This window comes from Aspergillus aculeatus (assembly GCF_001890905.1).
Source record: "Aspergillus aculeatus ATCC 16872 unplaced genomic scaffold ASPACscaffold_1, whole genome shotgun sequence".
NCBI classification, from domain to species: domain Eukaryota; kingdom Fungi; phylum Ascomycota; class Eurotiomycetes; order Eurotiales; family Aspergillaceae; genus Aspergillus; species Aspergillus aculeatus.
Genome location: NW_017962976.1, coordinates 2,917,703 through 2,930,232, shown reverse-complemented (window position 1 = coordinate 2,930,232; position 12,530 = coordinate 2,917,703). Strand labels below are relative to the sequence as shown.

At 53.5% G+C, this 12,530-nt stretch overlaps 4 protein-coding genes across 4 annotated transcripts; 3 read left to right on the top strand and 1 right to left on the bottom strand.

Annotated features, from left to right (window-relative positions):
• Positions 1 to 29: 29 nt before the first annotated feature.
• ASPACDRAFT_1878187 (Zn(II)2Cys6 transcription factor) lies at positions 30 to 1,741 on the top strand (the record flags this gene model as incomplete). The annotated part of the gene is made up of 3 exons (XM_020198129.1): positions 30 to 165; positions 236 to 1,583; positions 1,682 to 1,741. Exons 1-3 carry the CDS (start codon positions 68 to 70, stop codon positions 1,739 to 1,741), a joined length of 1,506 nt encoding a protein of 501 aa, XP_020061486.1. The 5' UTR covers positions 30 to 67.
• Positions 1,742 to 2,732: 991 nt separating this feature from the next.
• ASPACDRAFT_49393 (uncharacterized protein) lies at positions 2,733 to 5,429 on the bottom strand (the record flags this gene model as incomplete). Its single annotated transcript, XM_020202243.1, has 2 exons — positions 2,733 to 5,142; positions 5,206 to 5,429. 2 exons carry the CDS (start codon positions 5,427 to 5,429, stop codon positions 2,733 to 2,735), a joined length of 2,634 nt encoding a protein of 877 aa, XP_020061485.1.
• Positions 5,430 to 6,223: 794 nt separating this feature from the next.
• On the top strand, positions 6,224 to 10,045 carry ASPACDRAFT_1852092 (uncharacterized protein). The gene is made up of 2 exons (XM_020197232.1): positions 6,224 to 6,433; positions 6,493 to 10,045. Exons 1-2 carry the CDS (start codon positions 6,344 to 6,346, stop codon positions 9,895 to 9,897), a joined length of 3,495 nt encoding a protein of 1,164 aa, XP_020061484.1. The 5' UTR covers positions 6,224 to 6,343; the 3' UTR covers positions 9,898 to 10,045.
• Positions 10,046 to 10,151: 106 nt separating this feature from the next.
• On the top strand, positions 10,152 to 11,444 carry ASPACDRAFT_1852091 (putative mitochondrial methylglutaconyl-CoA hydratase (Auh)). The gene is made up of 2 exons (XM_020197231.1): positions 10,152 to 10,599; positions 10,683 to 11,444. The coding sequence occupies exons 1-2, from the start codon at positions 10,244 to 10,246 to the stop codon at positions 11,251 to 11,253; spliced, it is 927 nt and encodes a 308-aa protein (XP_020061483.1). The 5' UTR covers positions 10,152 to 10,243; the 3' UTR covers positions 11,254 to 11,444.
• Positions 11,445 to 12,530: the final 1,086 nt, after the last annotated feature.

The following is a 12,530-nucleotide window of genomic DNA, read 5'->3' as shown; positions in this document are numbered from 1 at the left end:
AATTTTATTTCTCGGAATCTCCCCCTTCACAGACTTCTCTTTCGCTCTCCGTCCCTTAGAGTCAAAAATGCCCGCCATATCGAACTCAACATATGGAGCCCCCACCACCGTCCGACGGCGCATAGCCCAAACCAAGAGATCTCGAGCAGGCTGTCGCACTTGCCGGTAAGCTCGAACATGCCGGCCACAACCCCGTCCCGATCGTACGCTAAAATGATCACACTCGGTCCGTCAGTCTCCGCAAAGTCAAATGTGACGAAGCTCCTGGGGCTTGTCAACGATGCGTGTCGACCGGCCGAGTCTGCGATGGCTATGATATGCACCGGCTGCCTGTTGCCACGGGCAGCAAGACCATCGGTGCTGTAAAGCCGCGCCTCCCAGCGTCGATCTCCAGCAACCTATTCAAAGCAATGACATCGGACGAGCGAAGATGCTTCTCCTACTTTCAGAACCGCGAGATCCCCGCAAATCTGATGTTCTTTGATTCGGCCCTATGGAAGCGGCTCGTGCTGCAGATGGCCCAGGCGGAACCCGCCGTATATCATGCCATGATCGCTTTGAGTGCCGTGCACATGGATACGGAGATCAAGGATGTCTTAGTGTTACACCCCGAGGTACCGCCGGACAGCGCCTTACACCTCTTTGCCCTCGAGCAACTGGGGCGCTCCTACGCCCTGCTACAGCAGCGCTGCAGCTCCCAGGACCCGCAGATCCTCCAGGTCACTTTAGTGACCTGCCTGCTGTACACCCTGTTCGACATGATACAGGGCCAGTACGAAACGGCGTACACGCATATGCAGAACGGCGTGCGGATCCTCAAGGATGTTGGGCCCTTCAAGCGCCAACAGGACCCCTTCACGGCGAATGACCTCCCGGTGGAGGGATGCCTGGTCGCGGGCTTTGCCTTCCTCGACATCGGCTTCATCCACTTCGACTTCGGCGGACCACCGCGCGTGCACCTCAACGAGGGGCAAGACTTCGAGCGGACCGTCCTCGCCCGACAGGGGTATATCAGCAGCCTGCAGGAAGGCCGACAGGCGTACAACATCATCGCCAGCGCGCTCTTCCAGTTCCTACCGCAAGCCTGGCATCTCTCGGATGCGGACATCGCCGCCCAGTACCACCGGCTCCAGCCGCAGCAGATCCTCCTCCTTTCGCAAACCGGCCGCATGCTCCGGGTCTTTGAGGCCTACGCCGCGCAATCGGCTGGCCGTCTGCGCGCGCCCGAGCAACAGGGCCTGGACATGCTCATCTACCACATCCACGCCTTCCTCCTGGGCCTCAGGATCTGCCTCGTGGGCAGCAACCGCGCCGCCCGCGCCGCCTACACGGCGGACTTTGCCGCCTTGCTCGCCGAAACCGAAGCCCTCATGGCCCGCGTCCCCGACCAGCCCAGCGTCACCCTGGACCTCGGCGTCCTCCCGCCCCTCCACCTCATCTCCACCTTCTGCCCCGACTACCGCCTGCGGCTGCAGGCGTTCCGCCTCCTGCAGACCTGGCCGCACCGCGAGGGCCCCTTCGATTCCGACCTGACCGTCGGCCTCGCCATGGAGCGCATGCGCAAGGAGTTGACGCTCATGCGCGCGACCGACTACGCCCACTCGGGCTATTATTACTACAACAGCAGTAGCAATAGCAGCAGCAGCAGTAGTAGTAGCAGCAACTACGACGGTGACTCCAGCGATATGACGACGCCGCCACCGCCAGCCGGCGAGAAGCCACTGACCCCGGCGGAGATTGAGGAGCTTCTCGCTGCTCTCTCCGGGGAGGTGCATCGCTTCTTCGATACGGTGGACGCGCCAGCCGTCGCGGCTCGGTGGGCTTGCTTCCGTGTCTTCATGGAGAGTGACCAGACTGTCATGAACAATATCGGGTGTGCTGTCGCTGTCGATCCCCCCCTCCAGGAGGATTCCGCGGGCTGATTGTCTTGTACTAAGTAAGTTTGTGTGGGTGTGGGTTTACGAACATAACTATGTAAATGGGTGAGTAATACAATTCATTGATCGGAAGGGGTGCAAGCTAGCCAGCCTGTCATTGCACCAAAAAAAAAGAAAAGTCCGCTTTCCAGATCCATAATGAGCGGAGTTCCAGGCTGGAAACGGAGTATCCTGACTTCAGAAACGAACATTGGAAGGCTCGATACTTAAAAGGTATGATATTTCATGTTGGAGGGTTTACATTAGTTAAGCTCGGATAAGTAGTCTTAGGGGGAAAAAATGCCGAGTCGCAGTGAAAAGTACCGGGGGGAATTCGATAAGGAAGACAATGTAGAAAGAGAAAAAGAAACAAGTTAGAAAGTGGATCCGAAGTCAGACAGCCACCCCGTGAGATATACGAGGTTTTTTCCTCGGCATTGCCCCCTGATTCCTCGTGTTCTCCGCGAAATCTGAGAGAATAAGCAGCGAGGAAGAAGAATGGAGATGGTTCAAGATAAGAAGCAGTGGAAAGACCCCAGAGAATTGAAGATAGAGAGGAGTAAAACAAAAAGGTGATTATCATCTTCGCTGCGTCCATGAAAGTGAAGGCCTTTTCAAAGAATATAATTCCTCCAGTTTAAAACGAGTTATACATTGGGTTGCGGGTGCGGATTTCCTTTGCCTAACATATCTGGTGTTAACATATCTGGTGTAGAGCAAGCCACGTTCAATGTCGAGGGGCTAGCTGCCTGAAAGGGGAAGATAAAACGACATTGCCACATGATTCTTCATTCCCTTCGCCAAGCTCTCCTTTACTCATGAGGACGCCGGGGTTCCGTTCGGCTTCGGGGTCGGCGTGTCGCCTGACGGCTGGGGTGTTGTGGAGCTGGGCCGGTTTTGCGCATTCGCCGCTAGCTGAGCCTTGTTTCGATCCATCACAACAGCCTGCTCAGGAGCACTCCGCGCGTAGGTAGCCGCAGCAGCAGAGTTCGAATAGCCCCCTGCTGGTGGCGGGGCCTGGTTAGACGGGTTGTTGCCGTGATGAGGTGGCTGTTGCTGATGCGGCTGCGGCTGCGGCTGCTGTTGCTGTTGCGGTATGTATCGCTGTGGTGCTTGCTGTGGATTCGTCGGACCCGGAGGTATACTGTATGAGGCTCTTGGGGTTGCGCTAGGCGTCGTATAAGGGGGTTTTTGAGGGGATGCGCTCCGGCCGGCTGCCTGGGACGCGTGGTAAGATCCGGGCTGTCCCGGGCGAGGAGTGTAAGGTTGGGGGGATGCCTGAGCGGGAGGTGGACCCTGTGATCCTGCATATGGATGGTAGCCATTCTGCCCTGGGCGTTGCTGATACGGTGTGCTGGGGTTGCCTTGGTTAAATTGAGGTGCCGGTTGAGAATAGCCGGGATGATAGCCAGGCCTTTGCTGAGGAGTCGCCGGCGGGCGACCTCCCGCATACTGCTGCGGCGATGCTGAAGTATACGGAGCAGATGTCGAGTTCTGTCTTCCTGCAAAGTAGGGTTGAGCTGCTTGTATGTTGCCTTGAGGTTGAGCCCGTGTATTAGCGCCATACGCTCGTTGGTTGTACTGGGCCTGGTAGCTGGCAGCTCGGCTAGGTGTAGAAGTTCGATTTGCAGGAATAGCAGACGCGCGCTCCTGCTGCATGGTATAGTCATCCTTCTCCATCGTGCCTTGGTAATCGACACCCTCAATCAGAATCTTCTGGCTGATATTGAGATCAGCTAACTGATCGCCGTCCAGCTTGGCAACAGCATATGGTGGGAGAGTCGAGACAAGTGCTGCTAGACTCGATTTAAGTGTCTCGTAAACGCTTCGCTCCTCATCCGATGGCGTGTCAGTCGATCCAGGTCTTGGTGCTACATCAACGTAATCTATCCCATGGATTGCACCACTCGCGGGTGCCAAGCTGCGAATCTTTTGATACGAACTGAGAGTCTCTAGAAGCTCGGAGACATCATGTAGTAGATCATCCATCTCCCTAGAGTTCTCATCAATAGACTCACCCGAGGTCTTTTGGCTCTGGGTGATGTTGTCTGTCAAGTCGTCTGGGTTGAATGATTTCACCATCTCCTCCAAAGCGCTCTCATCGAGCTCGCCTATATTGCCCGGCTGCACGGTTGATACGTCATTCTCATCTTCTGGGATTGCCATCGAGACAAGGGTGTACAGGCGTCTAGCTCCACGCTTACTCCACCATAACAGGTCTTTCGAGTCGGCTTGAACAACAGAGCCTGAACTATCGAATGAAGGGGCAAAGGAAGAATATACACCTTGCCAGAGCGCAATGTCTTCGTCTGTAGATGGCATCGGGTCATCGGGAAGCTTTTCGTCCTCGTGGTGCTCTGAAGACTGCTGCTTCTGACGACGACTCCAGTAGGAGGGGGATGAAGTGACCCCACCGTACTGCAGCCAAGAGCCAGCAGGAAGTCTTGCAAGACAATAGTTGTTGCGGTCACCCAGAAATGATTTGTAATTCGTGATGGATTCGAACGGGTCAATCCAGCCACCTGAAGCATGACGAGGAGTAGTCCCCGTTTTGCGCGGTGCTTCTAACTGAGGCAACGTTGCACGTGGTGCGAATACCTCGCCGAAAGTTCTTTTGGGTTGGTTTGATTTCGCTTCCAAAGTGATCGGTACCACCTTTGTGGCCGTGATCCCGTTGGGAAGGCCGCCCTCAGGCAAGGGCGCCTGCACCTCGACGTACTTGTCTGCGCCTGGATCATCTGATTGTAATGGGACCTTGACTGTCTTCTGTAGACTCGAGTAGAGCTGTTTCGGGTTTGCCGGATTTCCAAACAAGGTCAGAACCGCACTTTCATTCCGGATTTCAACGTTGGACGCAGTGGTTTTGATCGGGGCTTCACCATCCTCTGATGCTTCGGTTTTGACAGTGGTCTGGCTCATCTGTGCTTGACGAACCAAGCTATTCAGGAGCTTCTTGAAAGCAGCAATGCGATTGACGGTTTCCGTAAGTGGGGTTCCGTCGGCAGGAGCAGCAGTCGCCTGGGCTTTGTTTCTCTCAATCACTGCTGCAGAGGCCCTTTCGATGTCGCTCAAGAATTCCGAGAGGGTGTTATAGCGATCCGACGCGACCCGAGCTTGTATACTCGAGCTTTCGTCCTTATCACCCAAGACCTTTGCGCGCTTCGAACGGGGCTTCGCCGGCGACGATGGCAACGGACAGGATAGAAGATGTAAGTCCGAATCGTTTCTGAATGAAGGCCAATGATCAGTCATCTCTCTTTGGTTATCACCAAGTGGGCTTAGCGCTCACTTGCTCAAAATCTCCACCAGGTTTCGCAAAGTCTCCTGCAGTTTGGCTCGTTCCTGCGATTGCGCCGCAGCGGCAGTGGCATCCTGGGCGGCCTTGTCGTCGTGACTCGAGACACGCTTTCGTTTGCCCGGTGTTGCCAACGTGGATGGCTCAGGGCTGTTGCGAGGTTGTTCGCCATTTGTGAGCGGCACTGCGGCCGTCCCTCCGCCTTCATCGGCACTCATGATGAATCAGTTGCGCCGCGATTCAAGTATTTTCTCGGGATGGCAATTGAGAGGATCGAGGCAGTTTCCCTTCAAGTCGTTTGTTTGTTTGTTTGTTTGTTTGTATTTTATCTTCTGGGTTCTTGCTCACTTGAGAAAGTGCTGAATGTTAGAGGACACGGGATATACGGGATATTCAGAGCGCAAGAGTGAACTTTTGATCCCTTGACCGGATTGAATCGAAGATGAGCGTTGAGTGAAGAGGAAAATGGAAAGTCAATGAGTCGATGATTGAGCGATTCAGAGTCCCCGAAGTGGATGCGCCAATGGATATTGACTGGACCGATTTAAGGAATAGTGCGCAAGCAGGGGAGGATCGGGACAGTACTCGACGCATATGTCCGCGCTACCGCGTAAGGTAAATTGAACCAAAGTGGGTGTAGGGGATTTTCGGCGCCAGTACGGTACGTACAGACTGCAGACGGGAAGAGTCAATGGTGGTTTAGCTTGGCAAAAGAAAACAAAAAAAAAAGAAGAGAGCACGATTGCGGGAATTAAAGGATGAACTCTGGCTCCATTGAGAGAGAGAGGAACAAGAGGATCGACCGAAAGACCGAACAGATAGACGGACGGACAGTGAGGAAAGAGAGCGAGAGCGAGGGAGGGAGAGAGCAGAGTGAGAGCGAGAGCGAAAGCGAAAGCGAGTCTCCGCCCGCCGCCCTCGGGACTTCTGCGCGTGACAGTATCATCACGTGATATTGGTATTTTTCCCCAATGGGATCCTCCATCCAAATCCATGTGCTCTGCGCTTTCTGAAGTTCCACTCAGCTTCGAAAATTGTCTCCGTCTCCTTCACTTTCACCTTCGCTCAAATAAGCAACACTCGCTTCACGACTACTACTGTTATAGCTCAACTCGATGACCTTTCTTCATGGATGTCATCGGTCGTCAATTATGTGTCGAGCTGCTCGAGAGCTTTCTCTCTGAGAGCGGCGCAATTGCCCAACAGCTGTACATCACCGAAGGTACCAAACAATTGAACAAGAAAATTCCGTAACCTGTGCTGAAGCCTTTCCCTTTACAGGCGCCAACCTATAACGGCTACCGCTGTACCTTACCCCCTACCAACCCAACATTGGCCTGTCCTATTCCAAGATGTGGTCTATCGGTTCGGTACATACACACACACCGCAAGCTCGGATCTAAGCCCGATGCATTTGATCAAAGCTCCCAATCAGTGCCTCAAGAACCGGGCACTCCTTTGCCATGGCTGAATCCTCGGTTTTGGAGGGAACTACGTCTTCAGTCATCCTTGAATAGAGCTTTCGTCGATCGGCGTGCGGATGATGAGCGGGCCAACACTGACTCCTCCAGGTCGACCGTCGCAAACGCTGCAAAAAACGGGGAAACTACACATGGAACTCAACGCTCGCAAAGAGGAGCATCGGGTATACGGAAGGATGATTCTTGTGAAGATTATGGGTATGACGCACCAGGTCAGACGGGGACCGAATCCACTCTCCGGTCGACGCCTCTCTCTTCTGCGAATCGTGATGGACTGGACATCGACCGACCAGACACGGTTCAAGACTCGACTACAAATACCAGAGCAAACCCCCACAGACAGGCCAAACGCCTGAAACGTTCCAATCCGTGGGGTTATGCGCCTGATCTTACTTCTACAGAGTACTTAATCCTCTCCATCCATAAGGCACACGACCCAGAGAATCGTCATTGGGCGTGTGAAGAAATTGATGATCTCCAGCTTGAATACAGTCAGGCGGCTATGGTACACTATAAAGGCTTCCACCGCATAACATTACAGGAGATTGTCGCAGACTACATACGGAAAGTGAGTCCCCTACTGGACCGATTTGGCGTACAATGCAAGGAACTCTTGGATCCCGGTCCGCAGCACTTCCTCCAGTACTCAAAAAAGCTCAAGGGGCTCCATGAGGAACTGGAGCGTGTGTTTTGCGAAGCCAATATCGAAAAATTGGCCTCACGAGGATATGCTGCCGCCGATGTTGTGAAGTGGGCCTGGGTGCTTAAGAGCGAAACACCATATGAAGCTTGTCTTCGAATTTTACTAGCCGATACCGATCAATATTCAGCGCAAAGCTCTCCGTCCGGGAGAGTCCCGCCATTCATTGCGCTACTCATTCTACGCCAGGGTCTCGACGTCAGAACGTTCAGATTACTCCTTCATTACTCTCTGGACCTCCTCACCGGCCAGTATGTTCGACTCCCAAATAATCTCTCGCAGGACACAACGACCAAGCGCATTTCCAATGAGAAAATCGTCTTTGGTAAAACAAAGCCGCTGATTAATTTTGAAATGTGCTCAACCTTCGTTATTCGCTTGCTACACCATGCTCGTCAATTGTGGCCGGAGGCCCAACTTGCCATTATCCAGGCTTTTGCGTTCTATTTGAATACGCTGGAGAAGAGTCGCCCAAAATATAAGCGCTCTGAGGATAAACTCCATGCGCTATTGGTCGACCGGTGTAATACTGTACTTCGCCTACTTTCTCTTCCCTCTCGACGTGAGCCATTTTTATCTGTTTCGTTCCAGCAGCGTGCACAGCTTGAGCTTCTTCGAGCTATGGCTGCATTTCAGCCGGCCCTGCCGGTCACGAAACGGGGCTACCAAAGTCTGGTCGCCGTACAGCTTGCTCATAGGAAGACAGAAGCCGAGCGCCAATCCGCGGAACTCAAGGCCCCGTCGTGGCCGCCTTGGAAGGAAAACAAGTTAGGGTACGACGTCGATCGGGGACTCCAAGGCAGGAAAAGTCGTGCGATGCGAGTGCTGGTCCAAAAGCTAGAGGCGGGATATTCTTCCTCCGCATGGGATAATATGTCTCGTATCCTAGCAGGCTGGGATACAGACGGAAGCCCAACAATCCAAACCCGGTCCTTCGGGCTGTCTCGACCGGAAATTCTGGGCCGGTTTCCAGCCCACTCCGACCATTACAAGCTTTGGGAAGCACGAATTCGTGCTACAAGAACTGTCCGGGAAGCCTGGGCCTGTTTTCTTTCATATCAGGAGAAGGGGTTGCGTCCACATGGTGCTATATACGCAGCGATGGCGGAAAAGTTAATACAGCGCGACCGAACTAGTAGCAGCGACGACAATAGCATGGCTCTACCAGGTGATGGACTAGAGGTTTTCCCGGAACCTTTATCCGCCAGGGACCTGATCTATGTGCCTTCTGAACCACCTACCTTGAACAATCTTCTGCATATGATGCTCTCTCAGAGTATCCGGCCATCTGGTCGGTTTCTTGCCTTGCTGCTACGACATGCCCCAACTTTTCATGCCGGGCTGGAGTATCTTTGTTGCAGCAATTTGACGGATGAGCAGCTTGGGGCTTTGTGTATCGATTGGGGAAGCGACTTCCGTCATCCCAATTGGCTCAAGACGGGACTGAACGAGCTGTCGGATTTCCTTGTCGCTTCGTTCGTCAAGTTCCTCTGCAGCTTTGGCAGTCGAACGTATTTACCCCTGCTACAGCCTACCCTGCCTCCCTCGGATCTATTTCCTTTGCGGTTGGAAGGAAAAAGGATGTTGGAGCCACTAGTCTACCAGATGAGAAAAGAGCGACCCGTTCCCTCTGGCGGTCATCGCAGGGCGCTGCCTCATGTAATTGACCTTTTACGGGCGCGAGCCTCACAACCGCCACAAGCATGGATCCATGTTTTGTCTGCCGTGATCGAGCGCAGCCCGCATGGATCCAGCGCTCCTGCTAAGCCGGTGGCGGCTTGGTTCAAAGCTCAGCTGCTCATGAGATGGATGGACCACCGCCAGATCGACACTGGCCTGGAAGGATTCAATATACTCTGTCAGGCATTCTCACGCGTCCTGATGATCAGGAAATACCATGCTGTTATGGAAGAGGGGTTGGACTTTGTTAGCAAGATGGCATTATCAGGTCAACTTGGTCTGCATGGTCTTGTCCTACCACGACCTGAAGATGTGGTATCAAATGGCCTCAATTTTTTGAAGCAACAGTTTGACAAGTGCGTTCTCGGGGACCCGCAGCTTTCCTCACTTCTCGAACACAGTTCCTCGTCAATCCAGCTTGCCACCGACTCACAGGTGACTTTACCGCCGATGTTTCATGTTCCATCTCCTGCGGTTCTCCATCTCTTTGTTCGCACCCTTGGGATTGCTGAAGACTCGGATGGATTGCTAAGCCTCTTGCGGTGGATGAAACAGCACGAACTTACTTTGAAGGAGAAGTACGACCAGCTTTTAAATGGAGATCGGATGATGCGCCGTGTCATAGTAGCCTTTCGAGTGTTCTTAGAAGGATCTAGGAAGGGACGGCGCACCTCGGTTCAGCAGGAAGATGGGGATCACATCGATTCCACGAGGTTGGAACTTTCAGATTCCCATTTACAGGAGGCCTATGAAATCATTACCTCTTCGCAGGTTTGGGGTTCTTGGCCGACTGATGAAGAGTTCAAGAAGTACATAGCGCAGTGAGAACAGCTGCACGGAGGCGCATGGTGAGGACGCATCGCTGCAGGTCGGGGATTAGTATGCCAGCGCTATTCATTTCTAATGTAAATTACCCACTTTGAATATAGCTAGACTTCTGTGTGACTACTTCTAGAGACTACGTCGGACAAACAAATGAAGTACTGTACTTTCACAGAAAATGAAATAATTAGTAAAGCGCTTATTCGCGGTTCCCCGCAATTTCCGTTTGCCTATTTCCCCACACCTTCCCGTCCTTCTCCAACAACTTTCAAGTCTATCTTCAACCCTTCCATCATCCTCCCATGAAATTCTCCAGAGGTTACCATCTTGATATCTCAGTTCAGCGACAATGGCACCTCGACTCCCCCAACCTATTACTACCCTTCAAGCACTCTCACGCGCCGCTCCACTTTCAGTCCGCATCACAGTTGCCCGCTTGAGTACCAGCAGCAGCGACAATGTGATCCAAACTCAACACGTCCCGGCCCCAGGCTCCGGGACCATTCGCGTTCTTCTTCTGAACCGGCCCAAGGCCCGGAATGCCATCTCTCGCAGCCTGTTGGATGGTTTATCACAACACGTCAAATCCATCGCGGCCGAGAACGGTCAAGGGCCGACTCGAGCCTTGGTGCTCGGTAGCAACGTGGATGCCGCGTTCTGCGCCGGGGCGGATCTCAAGGAACGTGCCGGCATGACCAGAGAGGAGTTTGTCCCCCTCCCCCTTTCTTCCCCAGATATCCAAGCTTCCGGTCTGCTAACCCCCTCTTTCCATTCCACCTCATCCACAGAACGAGCCAATTCCTCAGCCACCTCCGCCAAACCTTCACCGCCCTCTCCACCCTCCCCATCCCGACCATCTCCGCCGTCTCCTCCACCGCCCTGGGCGGCGGCCTCGAGCTGGCCCTGTGCTCGCATTTCCGGGTCTTCGGCTCCTCGTGCATGGTTGGTCTCCCGGAGACGCGCTTGGCCATCATCCCCGGCGCGGGCGGCACCTACCGCCTCCCGCAGCTGATCGGGGTGCACCGCGCGCGCGACATGATCCTGACGGGCCGGCGGGTGTCCGGGCCCGAGGCATACTTCCTGGGGCTGTGCGATCGGCTGGTGGAGATCCTGCCGGAGGAGGAGAAGCAGGAAGGCGTCGCGCGGGAGAAGGTGCTGCGCGAGGGGATCAACCTCGCGCTGGGGATTTGCGAGGGCGGGCCCGTGGCAATCCGCCAGGCGATGAAGGCGCTGGATGGGTGGGAGCAGGGCGAGGCGGCGGAGAACGAGGCGTATGAGGGGGTGATGGGCACGGAGGATCGGATGGAGGCGCTGCGGGCGTTTGCGGAGCGGAGGAAGCCGGTTTTCAGGGGGAGGTGAGGTGGGTTAGTATTTCTCACTTTGTGAAAGTGTTATACACTTTTTGTGATGCTGAGGGGGTTACTGCTGAAAGAGGAGGAAATTAGTGTTGGGCGCGTGATGAGATATCAAGATCACTACCATCACGTTTGAGGTAAAAATGCTAAGTGTGTTAAGTTGTAATTCATCTAAGGACTCTCTAATACTAACGCATGGGTTGCTTATTCTTCTATACTGGTTGGTTCTGCGTCTTCCGCCGTCTCAACACCCCATGAGTTTACTTTGCTACTTTCCCTCTTTTTTGTATTTGTAGTTTGAACTGCTGCTAGAGGTCATTGAATAAATACTAATATCTGGGTCAGATTACTTATCAGAGATGAATCATAAAAGCCCCCTACACCAATATCTTGTACATTGTGTATCAATATAGATCTAGTCACTTCTATAGCCGGGTTTATTGACATCTACGTATACAAATTCACACGCTTTGTATAATTCACCCTCCGTCCTGCCTACCTGCCTTGGCGTCGGCTCTCGGCTACCTTGACAGTCTCTCCTCTCTCTCTCTCTCTCTCTCTCTCTCTCTCTCTGCTTATAGTTGAACTAATGGATTCTATCATCACATATTTATCACCGCCAGCACCGACGGTAAGGTTTAAGGTCGATTAGTACCATATTTATAGTAGTATGGTTGAATCGCGCGTCTTCATTGCCCTACCATCATACATGAACAAGGCAATGCAGATTGGGATTTACTTGAGTTGGTGATATTCTCAGTTCAATTCTGACTCACGGCCTTTCAAAGTAGTGCAATACAGGACTCGAACTTCTAAGTCGGATTTCTTCTTCCTGCGCTGCTGCGCCTTCGGGGCGTTTGATCTGCCCCGGGGAGGGAAGGAGGGAGACTGCGTGCCCGCCTCGGGTTGGCGACGGTCAGCTGGGGGTGCCCCTCGGAGCTGGATGACGGGGGGTGTCTCAGTGGCAAGTGAGTACATCTACTGGCGCTAAGGTATGAGGGGGTTTATTCTCCATCAGTCGAGTTTTGAGCTGACAGAGAACATGAGCAGGTAGAGTGAGCAAGCGGACAAGCACCTGGGGTGGGGGAGGTGCGGGGCATCGACGGACTGACCCTCAGTATAACTTGGGGTCGATCATTCAGGATTCCTGGTTGGCATGAGGCACGCTCATTTTATCTTGGGTGTGTATGATCTTCCTTTCAGAGTTAAAGCTTACCTATGTAGACGGGCGTGGGATTGTTTGAGCTTACAGTCTGGTTAATCTGCGTGAGATTCCGCTTG

Coding starts and splice junctions, on each gene's coding strand:
- ASPACDRAFT_1852092 (XM_020197232.1), top strand. CDS start 6,344: ATGTCATCGGTCGTCAATTATGTGTCGAGCTGCTCGAGAGCTTTCTCT. Junction 6,434..6,492: donor ACAGCTGTACATCACCGAAG/GTACCAAACAAT, acceptor TTCCCTTTACAG/GCGCCAACCTATAACGGCTA.
- ASPACDRAFT_1852091 (XM_020197231.1), top strand. CDS start 10,244: ATGGCACCTCGACTCCCCCAACCTATTACTACCCTTCAAGCACTCTCA. Junction 10,600..10,682: donor GCCGGCATGACCAGAGAGGA/GTTTGTCCCCCT, acceptor CCTCATCCACAG/AACGAGCCAATTCCTCAGCC.